Below are 16,705 nucleotides of genomic sequence, written 5' to 3'. Positions count from 1 at the left end.
TTAGTGTTAAAACAAACAAGCATGAAGATAAAACTGGCATTATTCTGTAAGTGTTCCCTTTTGTCAAAAAGTTACTGTATCTGTATATATACATATTATACACATATACAACAAAGGGGATTCATAAATCTGCATCTTCTTTCCAGTGTGTGCATTCTTAAGGCAATACAGAAAGCTTGTGTACTCTTGGAGCTAGAAGGGGAGAAATCTCAAGAATATGTGATCCATACAGTAAAGTATGTAATTTCAAATATTAGCGTCGCAATACCTGAATAATAATTGTAACTTCCTTTATTTCTCTGCAACACTCAACAAAAAGAAAAACCCTAATTTTCCCACATAGTTTAGCTTCAAAAGTTCTGCAGTAAAAAGGTCACATGAAGTTCATAAAGTTCACTCTGGAGGGCTTGACAGTTCTAGAAAGTTGGTTTATGAAAAGCCTTTCTTTGCCTGGAAAGACTGCTAAATTGAGAAATTATTCAATGATGCACTAGACTTCTAAGCTGATTTGACTGTATAATATACAATGTTGTGGTAATGATGATGATGATGATATTATTGACTGCATCATAGGCTTGCAAGCATTTAGAAGTTATAATAAATTCAAACTTCAAGGTAATTTCTCCTATGTAAAGCAAAACTTTATTAGACTTTTCAGAATTTCTATTTAACTGTCCTTCGCTTAAACTTGAAACAAACCTTGCCTCACATTCTATAATATATTAACTTTCTGTTTGCTACAGTAAGGAAGAGCAATCAAATACAGTTCTATTTAATGTTTTTAATAGACTTTTCTTTTTCCTGACTGTAAAAGTCATGTTACGGTGTCTGCCATTCCTACAAAATAGGAAGTCTAGCAGATTTTTCAAATAAAAATGCAAGTAGAGCAAAGATAAAATATTGTTATGTAACATCAGTGACCACTAGATCCAATAAGGGATTATCTTCTGAGAAAAAAGCAAAATAATAACTTTTCATGTACTGAGAGTGGTAGGTAATGAATGTAGCTAGAAATTCTTATTATAGTACTTTATAGTTAATTCTAGTGACATTCAGTGACTCCAAGAAATTTCCAATTGACAATGATTTTCAAAAGTCCCAGAAACCCAAGTTTCTGGGTTTAAACATGAAAAACAGGATACAGATTAAGTTGACAAAAGGTAACATTAGATAGTTAGTAAGGTAGCATTAGTTAGTAAAGATAGTACTTAGATAGGTTACTATCTAGTCTTATTTAGTAATAGGTAACATTAGTTAGGTAATGTTATAAAGGCAATTTCATATTTTCTTTTTTAATAGAGGCAAGATGTTCAGATTTGCTTTAAATTATCTAAAGCTGATTTCACATTACTTAAGTCTCAGATAACTTTGTCAAGTTCATAGTTCATCGATCTGTTTATGCTGTGCAATTAAATAGGTAATGTTATAATTTAATTACATTTTATAAAATATATCTGTTTGAAATGAATTTTTAAAGGAATGTTTCAATTACCTCTTTATTAAATGAAATAATTGAATTCTATCTGGGGAAATCTTTGAAAGAGCTTGCCAGAATTCATATTATATGGAGTAAGGACTGTCTAGATAATTAAAAAGATTTCAGAACTCTGAAAGTCTCTTGTTTGTTATTTTGAGGTTTTTTCTTTCTTTCTTTAAAAAAGATCTCTTGTGTATCTGAAAATTAAAGACTACGCTGAGGGAAGTTACTTGTTTTCCTGCGAATATGTGGGGGAAGATCTTGAGTGTCATGAACAGGTATAGCTTAATTGAACTCAGTCAATTTTAGAGGTTACATCAGCTGATCATCTGACTCTTAATGTATCAAACCTTTTTGTGCCTTGTTTCAGAAACAGATCTTCCTTTTTTTTTTAATTTCTCATTAAGATGTCCACATATGAAACTGCATTTTCTGACTCCATGTTAAACAGTACTTTCAGTACTCTTCAAAGTGCATTGGAATCATGGTGTTATAGGTTTTATAACGATATATTTATTTTCTGGTTTCTGAGAATTTTTTTTTATTAGAGCTGACTTAGTTGTATGACTAAAATGGAAATAGATTTTTTTTTCAGTATTTTTAATGAAAAGGTGTGGTTTTTCTCTACCATGCAGAAAGCTTTACAGTTTGAATTAATTCTTCTCCAATGATTCCTGCTATGAGAATATAGACGACAGCATCAAAGTCATCTGGGTAGTGAATATGAAAACAATTCTAAGAGCTTATATTGAGTCCTTAGCTCTAGAAGAGAGATGTAGTTCTAATGGAAAACGTTTGTTCTGTGCAAAATGTGCACTGCATATCTGCAGAGTCAGTGAACTTTTATGTTTGAAGTTTCTCTTCAGTTGTAGTGTAAGTTGTGTTTCACAAGCAAACAGAGTTCATGGCATTTCCTTTCTCTTTTTTAGGCACAGAAATCATGGATAGAAAGAGCATTTTACAAGAGAGAATGTGTTCATATCATACCCAGCACCAAAGACCCCCATAGGTAAATGCATGCTACTTGTATGAAAAATGAAAGTCAATTACAAGAAAATGTGTATATATATGTGTGCATACATATGTGTATGAATATAAATAGTTTGTGAAGACTTATTTGATCAGAAGGTGGTTGAATTACATCTGGAGTGATGGATTCCTATGGGCACTATTTGTTTATATCTCAAAACTCACTTCATCCAAAAAAAAAAGACAAAGGAAAGGTAGATCAGCATCTATGTTTAATTTTCTTATCTTTCAATATTCAATGCCTTGAATATTTACCTAAATTGGATCCATGATACACAATACTGTCAAAGAAAATAATTGCAATGAGCTACTGGTTTAAAATACTTGCTAGTCCATGCGAAAGCTGATTATTTGGCCTAATGTCATCTGAAGACAGCAGAAAACATTCTTTAACTTAATTTTACACATACTTAGAACAAAGTATGATTTTATTGAAACATAGGAGAGTCCAAAATAAACAAGATCATAGAAAGAAATGGTAATATCTGTACTATGTTGCTTCCACAAGCAAAGGCTTCAGGTAGCAGGAAAGTGGTCAGCAGAGTTTAAAAGGTGGGGGTGGGGGTTAACATTTGTAGGCCATTTAAGATCGTTTATTTCCCTATTCAGTTAACACATGCACATGACTCAAGTTTTCTGGTTGTTTAATGTCATAGGTGTTGCTGTGGGCGTCTAATAGGTCAGCATGTTGGACTGACTCCAAGCATCTCCGTTATTCAGAATGAGAAAAATGAAAGCAGGCTTACTCGCAATGACATCCAGTCGGAGAAGTGGTCCATCAGCAAGCACACACAGCTCAGCCCGACGGACGCTTTTGGAACCATTGAGTTCCAAGGAGGAGGCCACTCCAATAAAGCCATGGTAACCATGTTTTTATCTTAGCTAAATAATGCTGCTAGCTCAAAAAAGGCATTCACAAAGAATAAACAGCATTCTTTCTTAACTTCATTTTAAAATATTATTTAGACCATTATATATGTTTTTATGTATCATGTGCCAAAGAGCTGGTGAACAGAATTAGCTGTAAAAGCTGGAGTGCAGTGTAAGAGGGCTACCTTTATGAAGACTGAAGACATGCTAATGTGCTGCTATCTCAATTTTCTTCCAATGGCTAGCCATCCTTCTTTTTCTGAATAACTTCAGAATTCAACTGGGGTTTTCCATTGCTGGGTGTGTCTGCAAGGCTGACAAATTTGAAATATACCAAATTTCTTATAATATTCCTTCAGACATATATTGGAGCATAGATTAGTTAGACTTACTGGTTCGTCTTTCAATGAAATAGGAGGCCCAGTACGTGTCTAAGCTAAGAACTGGGAAGTCCCTGTTATGCCACAGATTTCCTTGAGGAAGTCACTTAATCATAATACAATGTTATGGAGTGATACCAAAGCAGATTAATCTGTAGGCTTTGCTCCACTAAGTTGGAGAGATGTTGCCAGCACCCACACTAACCTGTGCATGAATTTCTTCTATGTGGCACTACATGAAAGGAAGAATCTCTTTGGTTCTGTCTAAACTGCAGAATCTGGGACTTTGGGAATGAAAGGTGGCTGTGTACCTAGCACATTGTAGCCAAGACACTGCTTTGGGCAGCAGTGAGTGCAGAAGCAGAACCCCCAGGTGCTCTGCAGAATAATCTGCCCAGCAACTCAGTACAGTCGTCTTTGCCTGAATTCTTCCCAGCAGGTCTCTCAGATGGGTTATGATACGAGATGGATTAGAGATAACTAAGAGCTCAGGTACTACGCTAGCAAGAGCCAGATATTTTCCTCAGTTGGCTGCACAGGTGCTGGAGATGGAATGGTTACTCGAGTGGATGGTTCGGTTTGCCCAGATAGACGGTTTCTTTTGAGAGAACCAGAAAACATTGTTGCACCAAGAAACAGATAGGAAGTTAGATCATTTCTCTGAGAGTATCACAGATACCTTATGTTCAGTTGATAACCAATCACCTAAAAATCTGCAAGACCATTGCTAGAGAGAGACTCTGATTCAGTAAATAACATTTGTTTAGTGTGAATAAATTGACACCTCCCCCAGCCCTGAAATGAACCAAACCATGCTGTTGGTATCTTCACAAGGAGTGGGAACAAAGCAGAATGCTTTTCACCAAAACTGAGAAAGATTCAGAGATATCGTAACCATCATGCTATTAACTGTGTATGGACACTTTGCATTAAATCTGTCTTTATGAGAAAAAGTAATCACTAGAGTTTTTTGAGTGACATACTTGAATGTCACTATAAAGAAATGAAGTACCCTGCACAGACAAAAGTAGTCTTGGGCAGCCAAGATATGATGAAGGATTTAGGGAAGCTGTTGATACCAATTTCTCTAGAGGATTTCTGGTGTTTGTTGGGATTCTGGTGTCCTAGAACAGTACTGTAAGAGAACAGGAGGTGCTCCAAGGTATATGCTGTGTGCTCAAAGAAATGTAGTTGAAGTGAAACTGTGGAGATAAAATTGGAAGTCAACATGAAGGAAAGAAAAATCTTGTCCCAGAGTGCATTCAGGAATGAAACCATAAAGAATTTAGAAAAAAGAAGATAAAAAGAGGTCAAAAATCTGAGAGATCTAAACAACAAGTTAAAACTTAGGGATGAATACGGACAAAACATTTATTGCTGGAAAAATTCTGGATTTATTTTGACAGTACTAGAATCAGGAAGATAGGTGCATCTGCTATCTATTCATAGTCATTAAACCCCACCTGAAACATAGGAACAACAAAATCCTTCATGAATTAAAGAAGTTTATAAAAGCTCCAGAAATTCAATCAGCACACCAGTGGGAAAAGTGCTTCAAATTAAACAATTCATTAAGTATCTCTTTCATGGATGTCCTGCTTGATTACCACCAATGAGAAAAACATGTTTCATAGGACTAAAACACAAATTAGGAATAATTGTGCGTTTTTAAAAAATGGAAACAGCATGAAGAGCTTTGTTATACTGTGGTGTGTTTGTCACTGAAAACAGTGTGAAGGTGTCCTTATGGTCATATTTCCAGCCCCAAACATTATTTTAAGGTGGATTACAGTCAAAAAGCTGCCTAACTAGTTGTTGCAGTTTTATTAATAGAAAGAATGAAACTCCTATCTCTGAACTTACTGAGTACAGAGTCTTTCCCATAGTAAATAAAATTTACTGAATCAAAAACTTTCTGTGAAAGCCAAGAGTTTGGTCAGTCAAAGCAACTGACCAATTTTGTCAGCAGAGGAAGGGATAAAAGAACATTTAAAATATCTTGAAAAATAAGGCCTGGAAAGAGGAACAAGTATGTAATAATTCTTGGAAACATTCTTGTTCAGACAATATATTTGCAAACCCAAAAGCAGAGAAGCTGGAACATCAACAGGGGCAGGGGGAGAGAGAGAAAAGGGAGAAAACATGATAAATGGATATTTGTTCTTTTCTAAAGATATGCTTCTTAATTATTTTCTAGCTACTGGATATCAAATATCCCTATAGCACACAAGCTGATTTTTGCTGACAGTCATGGTAGGTTAATATTGTACCTATTGGCTATACAATAACGCTATAAATCAGCAAGATTTAGCAACCTGACCAACATCAAGGAAAGGCCCAGGGGAAGAATTTGGCATTAAATTCACCACCTGTTCCTTACTTTATTTCCTGAAATAGATGCCCACACATCAAAATCATTAAGCAAGGGAAATACAGAACTGAATAGTATTATCTTGTGTGTGCTAACAGCAAAATTAGTAAATTTTTCTGAATCAGGCTACAAGGAATGAGATCGGATTTATTAATGGAAACCTGTCCTGGTTGTGGCAGGGATAGAATTAATTTTCTTCCTAGTAGCTGCTATAGTGCTATGTTTTTTGGATTTAGTATGAGAATAATGTTGATAACACACTGATGTTGTTAGGTAGCACTTATCCTAAATTAAGGATTTTTCAGTTTCCCATGCTCTGCCCATGAGGAGATGTACAAGAAGCTGGGAGGGAGCACAGCCAGGACAACTGACCCAAACCAGCCAAAGGGACATTCCACACCATAGAACATCACACCCAGTATATAAACTGGGGGAGTTGTCTGGGAGGGGCCGATCTCTGCTCAGGGATGGGTTGGGCACTGGTCAGTGGGTGGTGAGCAATTGTATTGGGCATCACTTGGGTTTTTTTTTTCCTTTGGCTTTTATTCCCCTCTCTTTCTTTGTTATCTCTCTTTTCATTGTAGGGATTGATTCACGGACTCTGGCGCGGGTAAAACCAAAGACCTTTATTGTTTACAAGTTTGTGCTTATATAGATTCACTAGCTGTCCATGCGCTCTAGTTTGTTCATGGATTGGTTAACCCCTGCTGTCCACGCACCCTAGTTTGTTCATGGATTGGTTAACCCCTGCTGTCCACGCGCCGCAGCTAAGTTTTTAATTGGTGCTGTTAATCAAGACACGTCTTCTAGTTTGGGTCTCACAGCTGTGCTTCAAAACATTTTTATCTTCAGCTCCCTTTCTGCGCTTGCTTCATTACTTACTTTCTCAGACTATTTCCTTCAAGGCTATGTTGTTCAAGGTCGCTTGCAACACTCCCTGTGAATCCCACATTTCATCATCATTATTATTATTATTACTGCTACTATTATTATTATTTACTTTATTTCAATTATTAAACTGTTCTTATCTCAACCCATGGGTTTTACATTTTTCTGATTCTCCTCCCCAACACACCAGAAGGGCGGGGACAGGAGTACGCAAGCAGCTGTATGGTACTTACTTGCTGGCTGTGGTTAAACCACAACAAAACAGTAACCTCAGATTTATAACTGGGAAACTGGTAGTTAATTAATGGAATAGATTAATGCATTTAAGACTGACAGATAACTATTTCCTCCATTGGCAGTAACAGAATTAGATTTTAATAATATATATACAACTTGATGATAAATATATGTATACTTTGCATGTATATTTGCAAGCTACAAATGCAGTGATAAAACATTATATCAGTTGCCACCAGACAATTAACAGTGGCATCTTTAGCTGTGAAAATGAGAATTACACTGAAATTATAACAGAACACATGGATTTGGAATGAAACAGAAAAGACAATGTAGGTTTACATGTTGCCAGTAGAACTGACTGTGCTATTAATTTCATTTCCACAGCCACAGAGAACAAAAATTCTCAAACAGCATGACTTTTGCTAATACCATTGAGTTGTTAAAGTATCTTCAGCAGGGTTGCACTAAGCTACTTAAATCACTAATGTGAATAGCTGCGGGTGCAGCAGATTGTATAGAAACATATAGCCAAGATTAGATAACTGGTTAATGAGATCAGTTACTAAAAACGCCTTTCTTTCAGTCTTCATCTAACCACAGATGATCCTGCAACCCTGTGGTTTTTAGATCTCTATCAGTCTCATATTTTCTTTAGAAGTGGCTTACCCCATTAATGTTTAAGAAACACATTTAACATTTACATTGGGTTTATGGTACATTTTCAATTTTGACAACTGTAAAAATATCTGAGACGATCTGGAGATAGGTAAACTTTATTAACAGCTTTTGGAATAAATCAGTGGATTAAAGAAAGATAGGAAAATTAATAAAATGTGATCTGCTTACATGAGTTTTTTTAAGAAATAATATGGATGAGTTTATCCATCTATATACTGTCAATTTATTACCCTAACTCTGAAAACAATTATCAAACTAATGTGAGTGATTCCATTCCAATGATGAGCAATATTCTGAACAATTTCAAAACCATATTCTGGCCATTAGCAGACCAGTTAAGACAATCTTGTGATGTATTTTGCATTGAACTTGTGACCAAACTAAACCAATTTTTTAAATTTACTATCTGCCTTTCTGCACACAAAAAAACCCTTAACATTCTTTCATTAACTAGTGTGCCTGGATTGCATATCAACCTTTTTTTAAAGGACCGCTCTTTACAGAACTGAAATATCTTTGATCATGGTTTTTCAAGTTAGGTGGAAGATGACTGTTTGAAAAGCTTTAGTGAGTTAAATACATTCCTCCTAATTGAATGCATTCCAATGATCATTTAATATACACAATAAAAAGCCACCAAATGTTTGCAGCTGTAGAAGAAATAAAGTTTACTTCAGTGTTACAAGCTTAACATTTCTTATGGTGCATGGAAACAGGAAAGAACAACAGTAGAATTCCAATATACATAAACAGTTTCTTAGACAGACTTTCTAATATTCAGATCCTCAAAATATTATACTTTGGTAGGGATATTTGGAAATTAGCCACATAAAAAGGTATATTTTTATTTGTAAAATATATTGAGTTTTATCAAAATTGTATGAAAAGGATCCTAAAAGCCATCAGTGCTTTTGAGAGGAAAAAAAGAGACATAATCCTGTAACTTGCATAAATCATGAAAAAGGCAGCAAACATTTTTTTTTGTTATAGTAAATTAATACTTAAAGAACATCTACAGAATTTAAAAGATCGTGTCATACATGGAGAAAAAGGGGAAATGACACAGAAAAGCATCTATCCAAAGCTCATTTAAATCTGTGAGGGTCCTTCCACTGACTGTTTGGTGCAACTTGGATAAGGCCTTAAGATGTTAAAAAGAATATTAACTTAAAAGGAACCAGTCCAGTTTCAGTCTAAGTGACAATTTTTCTGTTGAATTCAGTGAGAATTTCATCAGACCTATTTTTTATCTGAAGATCACACTTTGAAGGAATCAGTCTTTAGCTTGGAGAAGTGTCTGCAGTGACGGAATCTTATTTAAAGTAGGTGAAATAGCCACCCAGTACCTGCATGCATCAAACAGAAACAAGAACAACGTTAGACTGCAGGTCACAAAATGTTCTCTGAAGAGATTTTCTCTGAAGAAATACGACAAAATTCCGAATCTTTCTATTTTATTAACTGAGACTCTTATCTGCAATCATTCACCATGTACTTTAATGAGACAGCTGTGCATGAGTAACAGAGTAGTAATGTTACCACTCAGGAACTTTGATTTTTGCCCAAGGTCAATGGAGTCCAACTTGCAAGAATCTGGCTGTTTGACTGATGATAGGCACAGTTATTTTTTAGGAAACCACTTAATAAGAAAGTGAAACAACTATTGGCATCAAATGGCATCCTTGCTGACTACTTCTCTGCTAGTTTGGGGATCAAATGGGCATGACAGCTTGAACTTGATGATTTATCATTTCACAGTGTTATACTGATGTCAGTCAGGTCAGTCCATAGATTTTGTGGTTCAAAACTGTAGTTTTGCTTCCTATCTTTGCCCTGCTGTGCATAACATAACAACTGAAGTCTTGCATCCTATCCAAACGCCACTCCCATAAAGAAGGGGCTAAATCTTTTGCCATTAGAACTGGTAATTTCTGCAGCTGACAGATACACAAGAGATAGCATTTCAGGGTAACAGCAGTGGTTTAGCTTAGATTTATATTTAAATTTTAAATCTGTCTCTGGAGGCTATAGCAAAAGAATTGAGGAACGGCAGAAATACTCGTTAAGATTCTAAACAAAAACTGAAAAGGACGAATATTCTGCTACAAGATTGAAAGACATGAATTTTTAATATGGACAAAAATGGCCTTAAAAGTGTTTATTCATAATTTAATGCATACTTTGAAAGCGATGACAAAAGAATTCTGTTGTACTTACTAGTTAACATGTTAAGTAATGGCAAAAGAGTAATCCCAAGCATACCAAACTGAAAATGGCCTTAAAAATGTTTTTTCATAATTTAATGCATACTTTGAAAGTGATGACAAAGGAATTCTCTTGTACTTACTACTAACATGTTAAGTAATGGCAAAAGAGTAATCCCAAGCATACCAAACTGAAAACGGCCTCTGTAAGAGCAAAAATGAATCAGACAGTCATAAAAATTGAGGTCTATGCACAGAAGAAAACCTGTGATGTTTGGCACCATAGCCCTTCTCAAAGCACTTCTAAAACAGTAAAGCTTATCCATGATGACTTAATTTTAATCTATGTGAACAAAACTTTCAGATTTATTTTTGCTGAAATTTCCTCTTTATAAAATAAAATTAAATCTTATTGGAAGTATAGAGGGGTTTTGCCTGCAGTGTAAAGAAAAAGCAGTTGTTTGCAATAAAAGATGTCTACTTTTCAAATAAACCTAAGAAAATGTTTCTTCTAACTTTGTGATTCCCTATACAGATTTATATTTATTGAAATTCAGAGGTCTTAGTGAATAAGAAAATAAGAGATTTTTACCAATTAATACATAGGCTTAAGAAGGGAGGGACAGTGGAGTCATACATTCAAAAAAAACAGTCACTGGCTGAATTAGATAATACATATCTGATGCCATTTCTGCCTTCATCTTAATATCATGATGCAGTGGCCTCTGTTTTCAGCAAATTTGTATGGCCATTACTAATATGAGTTCACTTTAATGATCTTAAAAATCCCGGTTTGTCTTCACCAAAAAACAGAGTAAGGTACCAGTGATCATAAAATATAATCTCCATAGTTTGACCAGCAGAGGTTTCATGTAGGTCCCCTGAAGGCTGTTGTCCGTCAGTTAGTGCCTGCAGCCTTAACAAGGTGTTGGCGTTTGCAACCTCAGCTCTTCCTAAAGGCAGAGCAAAGGGAATAAGGACCAGTCTCCTCACAACCCCTCTGGTGTGTTAAAACTTTGACAGCTCTTGAATCCTAATCAAAATTATTAGCTTCCCCATCTGGTCAGTGGGATCAGGTGCCATGTAAGATTTTCTCAACTCCCACGCAGAAAATTGAATGGATAGCTACTGAGGACGCAGTTCATGTTTATATAAACTCGGGGGTACATTATGCTCTTGCCAGACTTGAATATGGTATGTTCTTTGTCCTTTAGCTGTTATGAATTTGCCCGGCTGCTGCAGAGAACATTACTAATGCACTGGAGTGAATGTACATTCCCAAGTTCTTCCTCAGCTTTCACTTTGGCTGTGCCCCCCTTGCTTCCCTGTGACTATTTGCCCAAATGGGCTTCTGCTTCCAGAAGTATTAAGAATGGCTGCTCACTGTGCAACAACCCATTCTTGCAAAGAAACCTGTCTATTAATTCTATCAATTTCTTCTGGAAAAAGTCAAGTCCTTATTTCTTACTCAACTAGAAAGGAGTCCACTTTACTGTCATATGCCTTACTAAAAAAGAACAATCTTGCGGCAAGAAACACTGATTAGGTGTGTTTAAAAGGGATAAGATGATTACATAATATATGTGGATATAATACTACCTGGCGTGTTAAAATAAGTAAGTTAGAAGTAGGCATTCCTCTGGCTGAAAGCAAAGGTACCTATGTTATACACCTCATGGCTGTGCTGACAACCCATCAAGGGAAAGACTACTGAAGTAACTCTACATGCATTGGTTCAAACAGAAGTTTGACAGATAAGTGGCTTTTTATAACTGATTTTATTCAATTAAGAGCGTCCTTCCAGACCTTACCAGCCATCGAAAGAATTCTATCCTCTTAAGGCCCATTTCTGCTATACAACTTGAATTCAAAAAAGTATCATCTGCCCTGTCATGGGCTTTGTGAAATTCTTCATACATCAGCAACAGAAACAGCAGGAGAAAGAGCCCAGAGAGGAAGGCTTGTCAGGATGAGACAGGCATGTGTGCAACATGGTACTGCTGTAGAAATTTTGAAGACATTTGTTATCTTTGAGCACACACAGATAGGCATTATCTCCCTTGGGGCAAAATGCTGCAGATGTAGCACAGAAGAGACAGGAGTTGGGAATGTGTAAAGGTGTTTCAAAGCATTTTTAGGGTCTTCGGCCTTGTTAGGCAAATTCATGAATCTATACAAATCAGTCTGTCAGTCATAAGTTATCATTCATTCATCTGAAAAGTACCTGTCTAGTAGTCCTGCTCAATTTAAACTTACGTGTGCTTGAATGGAGCTTGTTTCTGTTATTTCCTCCCTTTTGAGAGTTTGACTTTGTTAATTTGAAAATAAGATACAAGCGAATGCACAACTGTGATTCTGACTACCTAGCTCATCTTTGGCATACCACTTAAATTTTTGCTCCAGATTTTGCATCCAGAAATTAAAGACATTTATCTTTCAAGCATTGCTAAACATATTGAAACAATTAATGACTGAATTTCTTAAATAAAGGAAAATTGATCAGTCTGTAAATTGCACGTGTTCCATTATTCCTAGTTTCCTAACTTTTGAAAAATCAGCAAGTTAGCAATTAGTGATTTTGTCATAAAGGTTGCCTTTTTTCAGTACTCTGAGGGGATAGATCATATGTATTAGGAACCAGTGAGTATAACCAATCTTTTTTTCTCTACTACTGCCATTATTTCTGCAGTATGTACGTGTGTCTTTTGACACAAAGCCCGACCTTCTTCTGCACCTGATGACCAAAGAGTGGCAGCTTGAGCTCCCTAAACTTCTCATCTCTGTGCACGGGGGCCTTCAGAATTTTGAACTTCAGCCAAAACTCAAGCAAGTCTTTGGAAAAGGCCTCATTAAAGCTGCTATGACAACTGGAGCGTGGATATTCACTGGAGGAGTAAACACAGGTAACAGCATCTTTGAAATGAAAGTACAGTGGCATCTAGGAGATTTCACCACAGAAAAAAAAAAACTAGGAGTGATGAGATTAAGAAGCCATTCCATGTTTTATTTTATGGGTGTTGGCTCTACTATGTGCAAACAAGAAAATGCCGAGTTCATACCAGCCTGGCAGCAACCAGGGAATAAAAGGTTTGCTAAAGCATGAAAAGTACGCTGGGGATCTGAAAATAAAGCCTTCTATGAGGCAATTATATTAGTATATTGCCAGTGAAGACTTTATAAGATCAACAGTAAGCTACAGGGAGAAACTACTAACCAGAAACTGAAGAAGTCAAACTCTTATTACATAAAATGGAAAATATTTTCATCCAGAAAAGACCTTTATTTTATCTTATAAGATGATTCAAACTATGAAAGGACAAAAGGTTCTCTTTTGTGGATGTGATGGAAAACTTTATTATGAATAAGTATCAGTTTCCCTTTCTTGTAGGCAGCTTGACCTATTTTTTTTTCTATTACTCCTGCAGCCAAAGCAATAACATTGCCATTTCTATTCGAAGTTAAGAACATCTGTAACATACTACATGTGTGTCCTAATGACCCAAGATAGCAGCTGGCCCAGCTCTGCTGGGAGGCAGCATTTGGGTTTTGGGAGTAAGCTGCAAAACAGTTCTCCAGATAAAAAAGGTTGGGCAGTGGCTTCCCAGTTGCCCCCCTTGAAGGAGGGCAGAAAGGAGGAATGATTCTGCGGAAAGTCAAAGAGTTCTGCTAGAGATAAATGCAAAAAGTTTTGAGCTAGAACATATACTTGTAAATTCCTATGTTGTTCTCATTTACTGCAGTAACAAGGTTATAATTCGTTACCTTAGTAATCCCACAGAGTGTATCCCCTTACTGTCTATGGAAAACATTGTAATCACTCTATCATGCATTAATTTTAGTGCATTGTGGATCAGCTCCTACATATTTGAATATGAACATTTAATAGGAGTCTTGGGCTTTTTATTTTCCAGAGCACATCAAATCTGAAACAATATTCATTTTTATGACAGCAGCAATACAATTAGCAAAGAAGAGGCATAGCTTCTGGAGTGTTAGGCAGATAGACAGCCTCACACATATGTAATACCCCATACATCTCTGCAGAACAAGGAAGAAAATCACAGAATCACAGAATTGATTTGGTTGGAAGAGAACTCTGGGATCATCGAGTCCAACCTTTGCCCTAACACCACCATGTCAAACAGATCATGGCACTAAGTGCCACACCCAGTCTTTTCTTAAAGACCTCCAGGGATGGGGACTCCACCACCTCCCTGGGCAGCCCATTCCAATACCTAATGACCCTTTCTGTGAAGAAAGGCCTCCTCATTTCTAGGCTGAGCCTTCCCCTGGTGCAGTTTCAGACTATGCCCTCGTGTCCTGTCACTAGTTGCCTGGGAGAATCAGGTTAAATGTTGACCTGTGTACTGTGGTGTTAGTTATGTTACTTGGCAGATACTCTTGTAGTGATGATGGCAAAGACAGATACAAATTTTAAGTTAAAAGCACATTAGATAACTGTAGATATTGTACACTCATTGCAATGGATTACCACAGGAACTGTATAAATCAAACTACAGAAATTTTTTAAACAAGGACTGATTATAACATTTGCATTTGGCAAATGCGCGACTGCTTCATGCCATTTTTCAAATCATCGTAGTTGCAAATGCCAAACAATGCAAATGAACCAGGAAAGTCAACACAACTACTGCTAAAAAAGATTTTTTTTTCCTGTAATCAAAAATTACCTAGACAGAACAATGAAGTTCAAGTTGCTGTGTGTTAGTTTAAAAACATAATTGCAGAAACAGTTCTGCATTATCAGTTACCTCTTATTGCTGTTTTTGATTTCTGGAGCAAAGCAGTTGATTGTTCTAGGGGTGAGATTACAAACCGTGTAGGTGAAAATTTCTCTACGTGAAATTGTACAAATTGAGAATTTCTGAGTACAGTCTGTTTGTTGATGATGAATTTTTAAATCAGATTTCTGTTAAGGATAAGTATAATTGAAAAATCCTGAAATACTGCTGTTGGACTCAGAATCAGTGATGTTACAGGGATGGTGCATACCTGGTTGTAACCATGACTATTAAATGACTTTAAAAAGTTGCTCTGAATATTCATGTCATGCCAGAAGCTGATTATTCTAAAGAACAGAAGTTTTTGAGGTCTGGGCAGATTGTCTGCCTTGAATCCTTTGGTTTGCCGGATCATAGCTTAATTAATATCTGATTGCGGGTACAGGGTTTTAGTTTTTTCCTTTTCCACCACAGGAAGGAAATTAGACTCCAGGACTTAGAGGATTTGTTAGGTTGTGGGCGTTTTTTCTTACATGTTCATTTATGGTGCAGAAAAGCTACAGCTAAAATCACATCTATTGTGTTTGCTGTAATTCCAATCCAGTTATCTTGAAAGTGTGGAATCTGAACAAGAAGCAAACACAGAAACTGAGTAATGGATAACATCCGCAGCAAATCCACAGGTCTGCTTCAGTGCAGCCACATCACAAAAATAGTTATTGATACACAGGTAAAAAAATTGGTTTATGAAGAGGAAGGAGGAATGGCACTTGTCCTCTGCACAGAGATACCATTGAAACACTGACAAAGCTGGCCTAAAGCATACAAGGGACATTACCAGAAAGCACTTAAGAGAGTTGGGGAGCAGTCATTCTTCCTGTACTAATTTCTGTTTTCTCACTGATCCCCAGGAGCTTTTCTAATACTCTACTGGAAAAGTACCTCATGTGACTGAGTTTGTTTGGAAAGAATGGTAGAACAGCTGACTACAGAGTAGTGTAATGATGTTTTCACATTTCCATGCTTTATTCAGACAGAGGGAACATTTGTGTGTGAGCTACACTTTTTGGGTGGTTTTGGGGGCGGGATGTTAGTTCCTGTGCTTCTTTCTATGCTTGGGAAGGATACAAATGCTTGCATGCATGTATGTTTGTGAAAACAAGTTACAGTCAGCTGTCAATATTTCCATTCTAATTTCTAGAGCTGTGTAATTTTTTTCTTGCTACTTCATTTAATATTTTTTAGATTAGATAAAATGGACTTAGAGTATTACTGTAATAATAATAATAAATAGGAATATATTGATAGCTTTAGTTAATTGTAAGTATATGAATAGATATTCCTTAAAAAAGAATTCTATACTAAGTCTATACTATAATGAACAAAAAGGACATAATTATGAATTCCTATTCTATGCTGTTTCTTTCCCAGGAGTCATTCGGCATGTTGGAGATGCACTGAAAGATCATGCCTCAAAATCTCGAGGGAAGATCTGCACCATTGGTATAGCTCCCTGGGGGATTGTGGAAAATCAAGAGGATCTGATTGGCAAAGATGTAAGCCCTATATGGACATAGATCACCTTCAATATATATAAATCTTCCAGTTATTTTTCCTTTCCTCTCCATCCCTCACTTAACAATTTCTCATAGAATTAATGTCTACAGCAAAAAATCAATACATACACAGGTTTTCCATTATGATTGATAGCAGTTTTGACATGGCAACAATAAAAATTCCTGCACTATACATTCTTTAAAAGTAAATTATAAAGAAATTTCTTTAAATTCTTTTCTTGAAAATATGTTGAAGTTTCATCCTTAGAA

The 16,705-nt window shown here is 36.2% G+C and overlaps 1 protein-coding gene across 1 annotated transcript; it reads left to right on the top strand.

Annotated features, from left to right (window-relative positions):
- Positions 1-2,406: 2,406 nt before the first annotated feature.
- On the top strand, positions 2,407-16,435 carry LOC104168077 (transient receptor potential cation channel subfamily M member 3-like; the record flags this gene model as incomplete). Its single annotated transcript, XM_009708534.1, has 4 exons — positions 2,407-2,486; positions 3,163-3,367; positions 12,827-13,040; positions 16,311-16,435. Coding segments are annotated over 4 exons (624 nt in total), but the record flags the coding sequence as incomplete, so codon positions are not given.
- Positions 16,436-16,705: the final 270 nt, after the last annotated feature.

Source organism: Cariama cristata, unplaced genomic scaffold, assembly GCF_000690535.1.
Source record: "Cariama cristata isolate BGI_N322 unplaced genomic scaffold, ASM69053v1 scaffold25989, whole genome shotgun sequence".
Lineage (NCBI taxonomy): Eukaryota > Metazoa > Chordata > Aves > Cariamiformes > Cariamidae > Cariama > Cariama cristata.
This window is presented reverse-complemented; position numbering and strand designations above follow the sequence as displayed.